Below are 18,489 nucleotides of genomic sequence, written 5' to 3' on the forward strand. Positions count from 1 at the left end.
GCCTAATGTTTAGCTCTGTGATGATATCATTTCTACAAAATAAACAGACATCCCCGTTTTTTCTTGTTGTTCTTGAGAAATGAGACAATAGTTGGAATTACAGTTGCTTGAATGTTGATAGTATGGAGCCAGTGTTCGGTGACACACATGATACTTACGTCCTCTTTTTGTAATATGATGTCTAGATCAAAACATTTTTTTGCTTAGCCTCCCTGTCTATTAATGTGCATGAAAGTCAAGAACTTTTTCATTCTTCCTGGATTTGATGATGTAGACGTGGTTACTTCAGTTTCACTTATAAAAAAGACTGTTGCCGACCAGAAATTTCTTCATCTTGGGTCTGCCTCTTGTTATCTAAGAAATTTTGTCCTCGTTTGAAGTTAAATCTTTCAAATGTGATTTTGTTTGGCCAGAACTTTCCTTCATATACTAATTGTTTGAATTGAGGTTCTACTCCCACCATAAATGATTTATTATCCTTCCTTGTAGTTTGAGCTTTCTTTTTTTTTAATTTTATATTCTTGAAATTTATTTGTTTCTCAATATATTTCTCAATATTTCCAGCAGTGACTGACACTGGGACTTTGATATAAATAGCCATATTTTCTTGTCTGGATTATCCTTTCCATAAAAATTTTCCTCACCATTTCCGTTTCCAAATTTTGATTTTTTTTCTTTTTTCTGTGTGTAGTCCAGTCCTGTTCAATAGTATTTTCATTTGAATTTACTAAGTTAGTATAATATTCACATTTTTCTTTGGTATGTATTTGCATCAATTCAGCATTCATTTTGTTTACAGTTATTTTTGGTACCCCCTGTGTATCGGAGTTTCCTTCTGGTTGTTGCTTGTTTTCGTTACGATGTTTCTTCATCTTTTTTACTGAAACTGAGAACAGAGATAGTTTTTTCTGAGTCTGGTTTTTGTTTGTTTGTTATTTATTTGCCGATTCAGTTCCCTTTTCCAACAATAAAATCTTCTCAGTTAATGAACAAATTATATTTTTTTGTCACTAATTATTGTATTTTTGTCATGAATAGTTTGTTTGAGCATTTTGATTTGCTCATTTAGATATTTTTCTTCTGTATGAGGTATGTTCACTTCCATATTGTCATTTCTGACTTTCTCTATTTCATGTTTAAGGCCGTTTTTCTTTTCACTGGCTTGTTTTAGACAAGCTGGATGGAAAATGTCAGCACATTTACTACATTTCACTTTGTTTATAACTTTTTTAAGGCAATGCTTACAAATAAATTCAATATTTTCTTGAAAGAGCGGAGAGGCACAACTTGTTCCTTCCGCCATTTTTACCACTGTCTATTCTATTATATATAACATCATTTTCTTGACCAGTCACAATTATCATTGTGAGTGATTCATGAATCACTCACAATGATAATTGCATTCATTCACTCCAAGTTTGTGTTGAATATTGATTACTTTGAATGGAAAGAATTATATTACTGATCTGAATCTATGAATTCTTCATATTGAAACTTTTTCATTTTCTCCTCAACAAAATCATTTGTTTGGATCAAAATATGATATGAAATCATATATTTCTAATCTAATTTTATAAGATACTCTCAATGAAACTTCCGTTCATTCTCTTTAGTAAAAAGATTCATTTACTCGATAAAAAAAAAAATATATTCTTGATAGTTTTCTCTCTTCAACAATACCAGTTGCTTCAAACATTTCTCACTTTCAAAGAATAATTTCATATTCTTGATTTGAAATGAATCCAAATTGCTTGAGTAAAATCTATTTTTCACTTCGAATACATCATTTTCATTGTTTGCTCAGGCGGTGAAATACATTTTCAGAGCTAGAATCGTAGCGTTATGTCTTGAGAATAGACTGTTTTCGAAACTCTTTTCATTATACTTCCATTATACTGACATTGAAATGAATATTTCTCCTCAAAAATATTATACAGGATGTAACTGAATAAGTGTAAAACATTTGAGGAGGTGATTCCTCATCGAAAAAAAGATACGATCTTCCATATAAAGAAACTTCATTGGAGCATCCCTTGTTAAGATACAGCCCCTTAAAGGGGGTACTTAAAATTTATATAACAATTTTTTTCACAAGCACTGAAAAAGTTACAATATTGAAATTGACCTGACGTTTTGTACTACCAAAAAGATACTTAACCAGTAATTTATGTGGTTTACCCTATGGTTGTAAGGGGTGGAAAACGCAACCCCTAAAATGTATTTCCAATGTAACTTTTTGTCTTATTATTTGTTTACCATTTGAAAATTTATTTCCGATAGCCTGTTTCATTCTAAACAAAAAATGTCTCTTGGTTTTTTTGCCCAAAATAAATCAGTGCGCAGCAAAAAATTATTTTACGAACAACTACAGAGATACATCGTCATAAATGCAAACTGGATTTATTGTTATTTTGTAGTTAGTACCTGCATTAAACGATTGAAGGGTAATGAACAAAATTAATTTATTAATAACAAAACACACAACATGTAGAAATCATGGTAAATGTTCAATATGTCTACCTTCAGATATGCGTCTAGACGTCGGCGCATTGAGCCACGTATTCGCTCAAATATTCCTGGAGTCTCTCTGATTACCTTGCACGCATCGATGATGCGGTTTCTCAAGTCCTCTACATCACGAATAGGAGTACGATAAACCAAATGCTATAAATGGCCCCAAATAGAGAAATCGAGAGGATTGAAATCCAGTTCTGTGGTCCTCCTCGACCTATCCACTGATTTGCATATGTTTCAGTTGAATGCTGACGTGCTACTTGACTAAAATGGGCGGGATTCCCATCATGCATAAAAAACATATCCCTTCTGACGCCCAAAGGAACTTCCCCCAGCAGTACTGTATGCACTTCTCTTAAAAATTGAACGTATGCCTCACCATTTAATCGAGGAGGTAGAAAATGAGGCACAATTAAATCATCCCCAATAACTCCGAGCCACACGTTAAGAGAAAACTGTTCTTGATTGTTAGTTTCGACAATAGCGTGAGGGTTTTCATCAGCCCATATGTGGTAATTATGAAAATTAATAATCTTGTCCCGAAAAACTACATTCGTTTCTGAATTCTATCGTCTCCAGAAAGTCACAATTTCTTCTAATTATTTCCAGCATCCAATTGCAAAATTCAAGACGGTTCGGAAAGTCTCGCGGTAACAGTGCCTTTACTCGTGATCGTTGATGAAGTCGAGAAAATATTCTATGTGAAGGATGCTGCCGTTGAGGATACATTTCAGCATATCTTCTAGAAGCTCCTAACCCATTCCTCTGCGACAGGCCGTAAACGTAATGCATATCAGCCATTTCCTCATTTGTGTATGCCATTTTAATAACAAGTGAATTATTAAAGTAACAAATTAAGAACAGAACAACAGCACACAATTAGTATTAATTCAATTTCGAAAATTCACAAACTGACAGCGTCATACCAATTTAATGGTCACTATCGCTAATAGCGACCTACTAGATAGATTAGTTTGGTATTTTCGCATTTATAACGATGTATCTCTGTAGTTGTTCGTAAAACAATTTCTTGCTGCGAACTGGTTTATTCTGGGCAACAAAACCAACAGACATTTTTTGTTCAGAATGAAATAGGCTATCGAAAATGAATTTTTAAATGGTAAACAAATAATGAGACAAAAAGTTACATTGGAAATAAATTTTAGGGGTTGCGTTTTCCACCCCTTAATCATGGGTGAACCAAAGAAATTTCGGGCTAAGTGTCTTTTTGGTAGTACAAAACGTCAGGGTAATTTCAATATTGTAACTTCTTTAGTGCTTGTGAAGAAAATTGTTATACAAATTTTATGTACCCCCTTTAAGAGGCTGTATTTTAACAAGGGATGCTCCAATGACATTTCTTTATATGAAAGATCCTATCGTTTTTCCGATGAGAAATCACCTCCTTAAATGTTTTACACTTATTCAGTTACACCCTGTATATGCTGAGTTTATGTAACCAGTAGGCAAAATTCATTTCAACTTCAACTTTATACAGATGTCAGAAATACTCTAAAGTTCTACAGGTACTACCTAATGAAAGATAACTGGAGTTTCGGCAGAAAATTATGACAAGTAATTATGGGGGAATATCAGAGATTTGGTCTGAATGTTGGTGTTGTTGTACAAACAGGGACTTGATGTAATAATACATAATTCAAACAAAAGTATTCTTTGAAAAGTTTTATTGAATATTATATTGTATAAAAACAAAATTCTGGCGTAAAACAACTGAAAATACAATTCTTTGGTCAACATGATTTTGTCATTCTAACCTACGAAACAATGATTTTAATAGGTTTAATAGGTGAACCTTACACCTAATTCACCAATGGAATGCCTCTGGGATCATTCAAAAATGACCAAAGTTTTAAGAATTCTTCGGCTAACTCAGACTTTTGCCCTCTTCTTTTATTATACAACATCAGATTCCATTTATTTTCCACGGTGGTCTATGTATCTGAATTGTGTAATGGCCATACGTAGTTTTGGTCATCTTGAAGTTCTGCTGGATAAGGTAAAAAGCATACACAATATTAATAGATGTTGATAGTAACAAGTAAAGGTACCTACTATTTTGAGGAACTCACCTTCAACTGTATCTGTCGTCTCTTTTTCGTGAATATTTTCAGTGGAATTCCAAGAAGATTTCCTTTTTCGTTATTGCATTATCACATTTATATATAATATTTCTGCATTATCCACCAATCGCCCAATGGCTAGTGCTTGGCGTCTGGATGTCACTAAATTCATTGATAAAATTTGAATTCACTCGTGAGGTTTAGGACTTGTATTGATTATATTTCCGGAGATATTTTCTTTTTGAAAGAAAAAAATCACTTCCACATCATAATACTTCAAACCCGAATTCAACTTTCTTGAGAAAAAATGTAGTCATGTACTTTTTTTTAATCATAATGCGCTGAAAGGAACTAATTCTTTTAAATATTCCTCAGTAAGGAAAGGTAAATCCTCAACTGTTACATTGTTATCTGAAATAATATAGTATTGATAAGTGACAGTTATGTGAAATATAAGTAAGCTTCAATTATCAAGTAGATTATTGATTTTTCTGAAAATCTTAGTCTTCTTGAAATATGTGCATCTCAAGCTAGTTTGTGAATTATTGGGAAATATTTTGTTCTTCGTGTTCTTCGAAGAAACCACTGTGTATTTGATTCATCACGAACATCAACTAAAAAGTAGGTTCTTGGAGTCTACTTGTTCATTACCTAGTAGGTCATATTTTTCATTGCATATAGTAGTTCAATATCAACGAGTATCAATCAACAAATATCTCAAAATAATAATATATATCAATTGTTAATATCAACATGAACATATGTACCCGAATATATACAACAATTTTGTATAATAATGAAAATATCACTCACCTATATGTAGCTAATTCTATAAGTCGATAAATAAAAATCCAAGAAATAGGTTGACAACGTGGAGTCAGCTAACGGAAATGCTACTGCTTGTAATCTATGTTTCAGTTTGGTCATTTGGAAGCTTCCTTCTTGCTGATGGCGCTAGGAGCATTGAATAATGATTCTAGCGTACAACCTGTTAGGCTACCCAAGGGTACTTCATAAGAATGAACGCCGATGTGAAAGAATTAATTGAAAAAAATTGAAAATTTTGTGTTGTGAACAACTATATAATATATAATAACTTGGACGCGTTATGATGGATTTCCATTGAGTATCGGTCAGTTCTACCATATTTTCAAATGAATTAGATTCATAATAGCAGTTTCAACCATGAATATACGAAAACATCAAATCAATTCGCTACTCCGGGTAGAAATTGAAACATGAGTTTATAGTGGGTAAACAGTGTGTACAAAACATACACAAACAGTAATATCAAGATGAGGAGAGTTCTGTAACAAAATATGTTATGAACGAGAAAGAGATACAAATATATCTGCGGACTCACTGATAATTTCATATAGTGAAAATGTGAGTTGGGTGCTAACGACTATTCTGAACTTCCCACAACCACTACAATGACTTTTCAAAAATCCGCATATTATGACTTTGCCTTGAGTTGCATGTAACGTCATGATTATGAAACCCGCTTCTAACGCATCTTCTGTGATTTGACTCCGAAAGGCGCAACGATCTGGCCACCATGGGTCACACGTCACATGACCTTGGAAATAACAGCCGATTCTGGACTTTCTTCTACCACTAGTATCGTCGCATGGCATATATTCTTGAATGTGTCTGTGTAGTTTCCGCTTGACCGTGCTGGTAACTTGAATATCATTTATGCGTTCAGTTCGTTAGGAGACCCAGTGGCGAGGGGGCATTCGTCGATAGTGATTATTTAGCACCTGTGTGAACATGTACCTGTGGTACATGAATAACTCTGTACCAGAGATCAAGCAGCTGAGGCTATATTTTCTATTTATTTATTTCTATTTATTCCGTGTATGCAATCCCTTCTCAAGGTCACATTCAGTTACATATTTTAAATTTAAAACCTTCAGTCGCCTAGTCTCTTACCCTAAGGACTTGCAGCTCTGTCAAGTGTTCGGATCTGAAACCGAACTGTTCATCTGGTAAGAATCCCAGTTCGCTGGTTTGGTCTTCTAGTCTTTTCAAGATGACTCATTTTGCCACTTTGCTTATCGAAGGGGTTAAGCTTACTAGCCTATGGTTATCCTGAAATATGTGGTTCTTCCTTGGCTTCGGGATGTGAATGACCATTGCCTCCTTGAACGGGTAAGGAAAATGCTGTAGTTGAGTATAGTGTTGATGATATGATATTCGTCATTGCCGCTATACCCTTCCTTGGTAGGGCTTTCAGTACTCGGTTTGGTATCTGGTCCGCTGGCGTCTCTCTTATTTTTTGGCACTCTCTGGTGTCATTTTTTTCTCCGCACTTCACGCAATGCGCAGTTGCGTGGCAGCATCGCTGCGCTTGTGCGAAATATTGACAACGTGACATTGGAACACTACTCCCCTGTTCGTTCTTTGTGGTTCCGTCTGCACGATGAAATTCACACATGTTCTTAGTGTGAAGATGTTTTCTTTCTTCTTTGGTACTTCCACCAGGAAAATCAATAAAATCATTTTCGTATGTCTGGATGTCATTCGGTGACACTCCAGGACTGTGTAGCCTTGTTTGGTTAGGTCGGTTGCGACGTCTACCTCCTCCACGTTTTTCGGTATTCCAGAGATTACTACGTGGAGCGGCATTTCCTTTTTGACGGAGTACGTCCAGTTTCCTGTCTTCCATATATTTGGTTGCTTTAGGCCATTCTGTTTTCTCTCTTGTATGTATTTATGTGCCATCCTTCGTCAGTTTGGCTTTGTTATATTCAATTTTCTTCAGTGCGAGATTCTTGGATATCTCGTTCCATCTTCTCGAGTCGTGGAGCACGATTGGTGGCTTGGAGTTGTTGGTGGCTGTTGGTGCCACTCTTTTTCAATGTTTGGCAATATTTCTAATTTTGTTGGGCATACTTTTTCAGTTGGCACAACTTTTCCTTGTTCTGCTGATGGTATTTGATCTTCGGGGTTAAGCACCAATGGTGCTTAACCCCGAACCTCATCCTCATCCTTTTTTGCTTTTTCCGCTTTCTCTTGTTCTAAGCGCCGTCTAGTGCGTCGGTTTGGCTCATCCACTTTCTCGAATCCGTCTTACGAATCGGATTCTGAGCTCTCTACTGGGCCGCATACGGCCCACATACGGCCCAAACTTCCAAAAAGCCATAGCTTTTTGGAAGTTTGCGAGTCCACTTTACTATTTCCTTCTTCAGGGTGTTTTTGTTGCTTACCCTATTTGTCGAGAGTCTGCTTTCATTTCATCTGGCTTTTCGGCTTCTTCAGTCTATGTGCCAGTTTCTACCTTTGCAGGTTCTTCCTTTTTTTTCTGTCTTTCGATGCGTTGGTCTTCTATTTTAATGCCAGTTGTTTCTCCAATTCTTGGAGCCTTGTTGTCATCGCTCTCATTCCTCATTTCATCAGTGTTAATATGTCCTTGTCCTGCTTCTCTCTCTTCTTTTTCAGTTGGAGGTTTCCTCTGACAATCTCTCAGTTTCTTGTTCCATTTTTTTCGAAGGTACTTGTATTGAGGTGTTCCTAAAAAAATTTGAATCTGAAAAATTGAGAATTATGTGTGAGATACACACAGATAGTTCTGATAAAAACAAGTTTCGCAATTCACTGGTTTTAGGTTATATTTTCGGATAACGTAAGCTTTCATTTACTAAACACGTATGTACTCTTCAGTGTCTCGCTACACAATATGGATTGTTCTTGAATAACACTGCAACTTTGTAGTGAGAAGGCGATACGAGTTACCGGAGAAAACTTTTAAATTTGGATAAAAACCATTAAAAAATATAATAAGGGTATGACGAATAACACTAATGCAAGACATGATTGTGGAAGGAAATTTGATTTTCATCTTTCAACATATTTTTACGTTTTATATAGAAACATAGACTTCCGGTGTGAAAAAAACATCATAGACTGATACCAATGGCATTTTCCGCCAATGACTTGGCTTTGAGTTGGGTGTGACGCCACATGATCTGGAGTTACCACAAAAACCCCCTTTCAACTATCCGCCTATGACTTGACCTTAGGAGTCGCAATGATATCATGCTGACAGATTATTGAAAGAAAAAAGATTTGAAATAGATAAAATGGGAGTTGCATCATTTGGTAGGCGTAGTTGATCAGATGTGATAGGAAATCCCAATTATAAACATGTCAGATCTTTACACTATTCTCACACAAACTCTAGGGTTTATGTGTTCCTTACATCTGAATCGGTTTGTCTATAGAAAATAATGTGTATTTTTCAAGCACACTACCCGTTTCCATTCAGAAAAATGCATTGGAAATTGAAGAGAAGAAACAGTCATGAGCCTGCGAATGGCTCCAAACTTGATAATATATACTTTGTGTGAAGGTCAAAACCAGAACATATCTGAAGAACAATCGTTGTGGATCATCTCTGTCTACCATTGTCCTTATACCTAATTTTTTTACCCCGCATCTACTAGATTCCGCTAACCTAAAAGTTTTTCATTTAATTCATATTCCTTTTTCGAAGAGGTTCATAGTCCAAATTTCGTACATCCTGCAATTTTGCAGAATTCATGTCAATGATAAGATGAACTTCGTTTTTATGATTCAGAATGTATTGATGAATGATACGTTCTATATTATTTGACTGTCCCTCAAACATCAAGCATTCATTTGTTCGGGTGTGGATGTAGGTCAAATTTATAGCTGGCCTGATACATGCTGATGTATGTGATTCAATGCCCGTAACGTCTCTTGGAGGTGCCCGTAATACAGAGCAGTCTATTTTTTGAGGGAAAAGTCCGAAGTGAAGTTCAAGATAGAAAGTTTTCTAGCAGAAGCCAGAACTATGGGCCACACTGTACGAGAAATTTTTACTGATGGTGGACTAGAATTTAATAAACATGTCGTTAAAGTATCGTTGGGCAAAGCTGGTATTTATCATAGGATTGCTCTGCCGTATACAGGGTGATTCAAAAGTACTTTGACAAACTTCAGGAGGTGATTCCTCACAATATTCTAATATGAATTGTCCCAATGAATCAATGTCCGGAAACGCTTCGTTTCCAAGATACAGGATGTTGAAGTTTTATTTTTATTTTCGTTTTTTTCAAATAACTTTTGAAATACTGAACTTAATTAAACGAAACTTGGTAATAGGAGGTTTTTGAGGTGTCGAATTCGAACCTGATGTTCTTATTGCTCTTACTCGTAAGGGGCGCCACCTAATTTCCTAATTTAACCTAAGCTGTATCTCCAACAGGTACTGAGATTCCCATCCTTAGGATCCTTATCTTGGACACACTGTATATCAAATTCCACAACTGAGCTGCTGAAGGTTGAAGTGATGAATAACAAAGTTATTCCGCCCTGAATTGCTTGGAGAACATCTCAAACACTTTTATCTAACTTTAATTTCAACCCCTATGAATGTATTTCTATTTGCAATAGGGAATTCATTCGATTTTTCCGTTTGAAAATCTGTTTAAAATCTGTTTTTCCGTTAATCAGCTGTCGCCCCCATACGAACGACAACTCTCAGGAGTTGAGAAACTTGTGCGAGCTAAGGATTAACGAGGTCTTACCTTTTAACGTGTGATTCCTAACACGGTTGCAGAATCATCCTAGCTTCAACCAGATAAATTCTCTCGAGAAAAATATCTGGTCGAGGCGGAAATTGAACCCACGGCCTTCCGATCGTGAGTCGGGCGCACTACCACCGCGGCCAATTCCGTATACTGATAGTTTGAACTGTCACTTTGAATCTGAATTTTCCTAATAATTTTTCTCACATCGGCGTTTATTCTCATACTTAGGTCGAAGTTAATGTGGTGCCTTTGGGGAATAGTAATGGGGGTAGGTTCAGAACCGTTATCAGCACCTTAGAATTTTGATCAGGCATGTCACTAAAGTGTACTACCACCTTCATTTATTGAACTCATTCGAAATAATGTTGACGAAACGCTGTTATCAATGTCGAGAAGGTCGAAAGTCACATGGTCGAGGTCACAAGGTCACTCAAGATCCCTCTTTCAGGAGGTCACAAGGTCACTCAAGATCCCTCTTTCAGGAAAATCATACATCAGACGAACAGAAGCCACCACAAAGCATTTCTCTCGATGTCCTTTCGTTCGAAAGTGAATGTAACGAATTAATACTCAAGATCATATAACAACATGTGACGTCATCGGTGGTGAGTGATGTGTGAAGAAATATGTCCAACTCCACTGTAACAAACGCTGTTAATTTAGTTTTTCTCAAGGTCACGGCAGCGGAAATGTCTTTCAAATCTAGGGACGATCAAAGAATCTTCACATCAACAAATAAACTCTCCCAAGATCGCATATCCAGAGTCATCAATTTTGAGGTTGAATATCCCAACAGGTTCACCTAAATAATACGAAATTAAAATTTCATCACACATTCAGGTCGCACTCGAAGCCATCGTATGACGTCACGAGTTGTGAAGTGTGTGATCAGGAATATATCAAGCTTACAAATTATGTCTTGCATTGCTTCACTAGATAACTTTTGATAGGAAAGAAAGTTTTTGGCTTCCTACTACTCTATCTTGATACAAAAAATGTGTCAATCTACTAAATAAAGGAAGGAAGCAATCAATTTTTAAAAAAATCAACTGCATACATAGGTGTGTAGATCATACAAAAAAGTACCTTTCAGATAATAACTGGAAGAAAAAACCCTCCTGAAACAGTTACTCTCATATGAACATTGAATTACACGAAATAAAAATTCTCTCGAAATAAATACTTTTATATGAACACTGAATTATACAAAAAACAATTGTATCTACTCGGTTTGTATTCCAAACATTCGAAATGGAATTAAATCATAAATCACTTGGAAAAGCTACTGTGCTAGCGAAACATGTGATATATTTTTCAAAAAAAAGTTTGTGAAGATCAAATCGTGAGGTGTAGTTTTTGAAATTACTATGGATCTTCATCAAGTAACGGCCGAATCAATCAGAAAAAAAATCAGACAGGATTTTCGCACAACAAACTAAATGAAAGGTAAAAATCTCACTTACATGTAAGTGGGAAACTGAAATGATTTCTGTTGAAATTTTGAAAATTTCGTGAAAATTAACTGACTGAATTAGGATCTGAAAATGAAGATTCATTCCAAACTGAAGTAAAAAAATCATTATTCACAGTGATAATTGCATAAAACTGACCGATACTTGATGAAAATCTATATTAAAAATAATGAATACAGTTTATTATATGATTTTCACTATAAATAATTTTACGAACACCGCGACACATTTTTCGCTATACAATAGCTTTTTACGATAGCTTTTACAGTGATATTATCAATATTACCAGGTAACTATTTTATATTTTCATTTTGAACACGTAGATCAGATAAATTCTCCCAGGTGATTTTTTGTACCCATACGACGTTCGATGTAAGCTTTTTTTTCGTAGCAAATGTGTAACTGTGTGACTGACCAGGTTCTTCAATTTTTGATTCTTTAGAATTGAATAATTGCGAGATATCTTGATGTGAACATACATTTCAAATTATTAGTCACAATGTTCTTTCTCAAGGTGCGAATAGATGCTTGACTGCCGAATGCGATTCATCGTTCAGTAGCCCAACTTCTTCATCAACACTATTACAACTTATCAGTTCGTACTGGAAACTCTGGTGTTGAATTAATCTATTGAAAACACTTTTCTAACAATAGCACAAAAATTTACGGTCTGTCAATGCGCGTTCCGCTGAGTTAGCATCCTCCTAGGAACGCTAATTGGTTAGAGAAACGCTCGTCAAGAGACCATAAATTTTTGTTCAGATGCTGGGAAAGTATTTTAAATAGGCTATTTAAACTATGAATCGAGTCAAAATAGATCATAAAAGAGTTCGTCTCTATCGGAATATTTCGTTAATGAACATTTCTACTTTGTCCTCGAATTTTCTGTTTGAAATTTGAATTCAACCTTGTCATTTCGAGTTCTAAGTTTCAATTGAAGTTGAATTTTCAATTCCAAAATGAAAAAAAAACATTTCAGAAATTAGTATGTGGCTCCTCTGCACTTTTGTACTACTTGCATATTGGGTATTCAATTCATTTTTGGAAATGCTTCATTCCAAACATACATTATTTGTGTAACGTTATATAATAATTTTCATACTTTTTCAAAAGTTGTCAAAAAACGTTTTCCATTGTAACCAATTTCAAATTCATAATAATTTAATGAGAATCTGTGAGACTGCAGTAATCATTTCAATGGAATCTCTTCAGATATTTCTCAAATACCTAATGCCATGAATTTCCAAAAATTTCAGATAAAGAAGATCGTTAGTGACGTTGAAAATATTAAACAAGAAATTAAAGACTGTGGACATGGATGGAAGTCTGTCAAATGTTTGGCGAAGTTGGCTGCCAGAATCGAAAGAGAAATTGTATCATTGCCAACACAAATAGAAAAAGACGCTACCGAAACGGCATTATTGATCAGTCAGCTGGATAAGAGAATTGAAAAATGTGCATCGGAGAAAACCGACAAATGGAAGAAAAGGGGAGAAAACCTATTGAAGACCATTGGAATCTGTATCACTTCAAAAATAATTACATAACAACAGTTACAATCTGACATTGATATTATTATAATAATGGAATAGTTGTATTCATCTATCTTTTGGAAAAAATTTCGATATATTGTTATCCTTATAAATCAAAGATTACTCGCTGGTAATTTATCCCTCCCATGAGAAAGGATAACTATGTCATCTGGGTCGAGAAAAACGGAATTATGGTAAAATGAAAAGAGTTCTCTCTCATCAAAATTCCGAAGGCAACAATCAATTAATAAAATGATAACATAAAAAACTCATATTAAACACGATATGAAATAGTTGTAGAGAGTAATGAAATCATAATTTGAACAAAAAACCTTCAATATACACGGTGATCAATAAATATATGATTCACCTGAGTTATATCTTCTGAATGAAATATATATTTATAATTGATTAATTTCTTTCGAAATTGTTGCTGTCAAAATTATAATGTTATTTGAGTGGAATCCGGTTGGTTTAGAAGTTATACTGGTATTTATTTCACAAAATGGATTCATTAATCATCCAATATAAATTTTCATTTCATACTGAAAAATTTTACCTAGTTGCGCTTTCTCCATACAAAAATAATCCAAACTATAGGTTTAACAGTAGTTTTTTTAATTTTGTGCTGTGAGTGCGGATAGTCCTGCAAAAATCGGTATCAATAGCAGAATCCACCGATCTTTGTAATTGGTATTATTCGTCGTGTGCGATTTTTTTCATTTCCACCGACAGATTTGACATATTAATGGGCCACTGTGCAATGCTTTCTTTACCAAACATTTCATACTTTATTACCCACCTCAGCGGCGAATGCAACATTTTTTCATCATTGGTTTTTCTTATTGGTATTACATCATTACACCCCAAACCGGAATGTCTCATCTCTTTCATAATAATATTGTTAAAGAGTAGTGTGGCTTCTCTTTCCTCTTTCGAATATTAAATGTTGTGTTTTTTACACGAATATCCAATTCATTAATTTCAAAATCGTTGTGAGATGAACCTTCTTTCAATTTTGTACCAGGTCCACAGTAATGATAACCTCCGGAAATATATAATTCTAACGGAAGTTTGTTCATCAATTTATTACTTCTTTTGAATCGACGATCATTTTCCATACTTCCGTATCGTTTGATGATACACATTTAAATGAAATGCCTTAACATTTACATAGTGTCCAACCACGGTACGTATATCATATATTCACGAACGTATATCTTTGATAGAAATAAAAAAAAAAACCAATCAATACAGTTTTATATATGATTTTCGCTATAAAGTATTTTATAAAAACCGCGACATGTGTTTCGCTGTGCTTGAGGAAGCTATTGTTAAGCGAAACACGTATCGCGGTTTTTGTAAAACCCTTTATAGTGAAAATCATACAATGAACTGTATTAATTAGTTTTTCAACATGGATATTCATCAAGTATCGGCCAGTTCTATTTAATTAATAGAAATCACTCAATGTTCACACCCACCCTTGCAACCCCAACACAAAAGAAAATTAACACATATGAGAGAGTTCGGTATGAAAAATTGAAATCTCGCTTAGAAAAAGAACTGTGGGTTAATGTACTACAGCACAATGAAACACAAGAATCATATAATGCTTTTATCAATATACTAAATAGGTATATAAAGGAAGCTACCGAAACTGTTACTTCAATAAAGAAAATATGCAAACTGAAACCATGGATCACAGTACGCTTGATAACTTCTATAAAAACTAGAGACAACCTGAAAAAAAACTTTTGAACGAATACTCGGAAGACTCCGAGAAGAAATATAAAGAATATAGAAACAAACTCAATAACTTACTCAAACGAACAAAAAATCAATACTATAAAAAAAACTTGATGAAGCTATTGGCAATTATAAACAGACATGGAAAATAATAAAGGAGATTTCTAACACCGAATCTAACAAAAATCATATATAAAATACCACAATTATTAAAGAGAACAACAAACCCACAGTGAATAATGAAGAAAAGGCTAATTTATACAATGAATTCTTCACAAATATAGGATTGAACATGGCAAAAAAAATTGAAAAATGTACTTTACCACGGAACTTTTTGAAAGAATCTTCAGTGACGGCGACCTTATTTCTCGAATCTATTGATGAAAACGAGGTTGTAATATTAATTTCAAAGCTCAAGAATAATTGTTCTCCAGGCCCAGACGGGATAACTGCAACCCTTATTAAAAATATACACCCCTATATATTGAAACCATTGGTCCATATAATCAACTTATGCTACCGAAATTCCAATATACCGCAACAATGAAAAGAATCTAGAGTCACCCCCGTTTTTAAATCTGGAAATCGAAATGAAATGAATAATTATCGTCCCATCTCTGTTATCAATAATTTCGCAAACATTTTTGAACAATCACTCAAAAAAAGACTCCTTGAATTTTTCAATAGATATCAAGTACTGACTGAACGAAAATTTGGTTTCGTCAACAACTCCAGCACAGAAAATGCCATAATAGATTTCATAGGTCAGACAGTGGAAACCTTAGATAAATCATCTAAGTGATTGGCGGTATTCATCGATTTAGCAAAAGCATTCGATACCGTCTCACATGAGATTTTATTGAACAAACTCTCTTTATACGAAATTCGAGGCCATGCATTGGACTTGTTGCGGGATTATTTATCACAACGTACACAAAAAGTTAAAATCGGGGACCAACTCAGCGGGCCATTAAAAATATCTGTTGGTGTACCACAGGGAACCGTTTTGGGACCAATCCTGTTCCTTGTATACATCAACGCTATATCCCAAATACAAAATTTTAATAGCCATGTTATTTGTTACGCGGATGACACTGCTCTAATATTCAGAGATGAGAGTTGGCATAATATTTCTAAGAAAGCTGAGAAAGACCTACAAAAATTGCAAGCCTGGTTTAATAATAACCTGCTTAGTTTGAATATAAAAAAGACAAAATTCATGTGCTTCTCTCTAAACTCAGATGACCAACCGCTTATGAATAATCTCAGAATACACAAGCCCACCTGCGCTAAGAATATAATATGCAACTGCCCAACAATAGAAAAAACAACGTCTATAAAATATCTCGGCGTAGTCATTGATCAACATTTGAGATGGGATGAACACATTGCCCAAGTTATAAAAAGAATGAGAATTCTCATGTTTAAATTCTACACCCTTAGAGATATACTCTCACAAAAAAATATATTAATTTTATATAACTCATTAGCAGAGTCCATATTCAGATATTTTATTGTTGTATGGGGAGGCGCATTCAATAATGCTATTAATCACCTTCAAACAACTCAAAACTCATTATTGAAAATTATATTCAAAAGAGATAGACGTTTCGCAACGGAGAAACTATACAGAGAAACTAAAATTTTCAACATTAGATCCCTATACAGCTACCAATGTTTGATATGGATGTTCTCGAACATCCATAAATTCAACTATAATACTCTCAAAACAACAAGATCCGTCGAAAATTTACATATCAAAATTCCACTCTTCAAAAAAAGTAAAAAAGTCATACACAAAGATTCGTTTTTTTCTTCGGACCCAAACTGTACAATCTTCTTCCAACGCACCTGAAAAAAATTAAGAAAATGAGTAAATTCAAAACCACCCTTAAGCTATACATACTAGAGAACCCGACGACATTTAAAATATTTTGAAAAAAAAAATAGTAATCCAAAGACTCACCTCATAATCCTGCAAAGCCGATCGCTGTCCCTTCCTTCTCATTTTGTTTTGTTTTGTTTGGTTTTTCAGTGTAAGAATTTTTTTTCTTTTTTTTAACTTCCATCTTCATCTACATTCTCATACTCAACTACTGCTGTTATTTGATATATGTTATTACACTATTTGAATACCTCATCAACGAGTGGTGTATTTTGTTCCACTCCGGATGAGTTTCAAAACAGAGCAATATTATTTATATTAAGATATACCTATTGTATTCACCAAGGATTACTTTGTGTATTATTAGAAATTCTACTTATTTTTCCGACATTCTGTTTGTATATTGTTAACTAAATGAATAATTAGATAACCTTGAAATTGCTTTATCAGCCAACTGGACTGTAATAACTGGTTTTGTTCTTGTTGAAATAAATTGATTGATTGATTGATTGATTGAATCAACCCATATATTAGTTCCTAAGAAATGTGTTAAAACCTATAAAAGGATTGGGATTTTATACGTTCAACAATAATGCAGAAATATTGGAACTCTCCGACGACAAACCCAGTTCTGTTTCCATTTTCAATGATGTGATGTGTGAAAAATAGAATTTCATAAGATCATATTTCTGTATAGGATATAATTAGTCCGTGATAATACCAATTTTGTCATAATGTTAAAAAGAAAATGAGACGAATCCTTACCAAATCCATTTAGATGAAGTAATTTCAATTGATGTATGCTGAATTTTGAAAATAATCAATATGGATTTCTGATAATTGGTAACGATGATAATGTTTGAAGATTTTATGAAGGTAGATTTTGCAAGAGATTCGATAGTTCTATATATCCATGATAGTCTTATTGAAATTTAATCGATCGCTGAGGCAGCTGAGGAAAATTGAATTGAAAATTTTACCGGCGGGAGAATCGAACCTGGGTCGTAAGGGTGGTAGACGTTGTCCTCAGACTAGACACCATCGTGTTATATTGGAAATAATTGCGAAGTGTTGATATTTATGACGGTTGTTTTGTCGGGACCGAAATTGACTCATTTCCTATACTAAATCTCATTTCTTGATTTCCATAGAATTTCAGGAAAATTGTGAGTCATTTCCATGTAGAATATAGGGAAATATCCTGAGATTTGGGAAAGAATTTATTTTTCATAAAAAGGTGTGTGTGTGTATGTATATGCATATATATATATATATATATATATATATATATATATATATATATATATATATATATATATATATATATATATATATATATATACATCCCGATATCAATATGGCATCCATACATTGAATGCGCTGATAGGGCGTCCATCATAATTTGAAGAATTTACCGAATATATTTCATGGTAAGTACTAGAAAACTGATTTCTGTAGGCTGGCATGACATTTTTACCACCATAAAAAAATTGAGTTCACTATTGATTCGATAGTAGAGCGTCCGTCCGTCAAACATTCATAAGAACTCCTCAGTATACACCATCATCAGACATCTGATTGATAATAGGGAGTCCAATAAGTATATTTTCATACATGAAATAAATTATTGGGAATCCTTACAACGTTGCCAATATTTACCGCATTAAATGTAGGCAGCAAGTGGGTTTTAATTTCTTC

At 34.3% G+C, this 18,489-nt stretch overlaps 1 protein-coding gene across 1 annotated transcript in view; it reads left to right on the top strand.

The window, feature by feature from the left end:
- LOC141480378 (uncharacterized) overlaps window positions 1-17,300 on the top strand; it is a 36,370-nt gene extending 19,070 nt beyond the window's left edge. The window contains exon 3 of the mRNA XM_074170307.1: window positions 12,882-17,300. Coding sequence (XP_074026408.1) covers window positions 12,882-13,172 — 291 coding nt within the window. The 3' untranslated portion in view covers window positions 13,173-17,300. The remainder of the gene's footprint in view (window positions 1-12,881) is intronic.
- The last annotated feature ends 1,189 nt before the right edge of the window (window positions 17,301-18,489 follow it).

Source organism: Leptinotarsa decemlineata, unplaced genomic scaffold (assembly GCF_025532065.1).
Source record: "Leptinotarsa decemlineata unplaced genomic scaffold, Ldec_3_MD MMD2_P_RNA_scaffold_8, whole genome shotgun sequence".
In the NCBI taxonomy this organism is placed as follows: domain Eukaryota; kingdom Metazoa; phylum Arthropoda; class Insecta; order Coleoptera; family Chrysomelidae; genus Leptinotarsa; species Leptinotarsa decemlineata.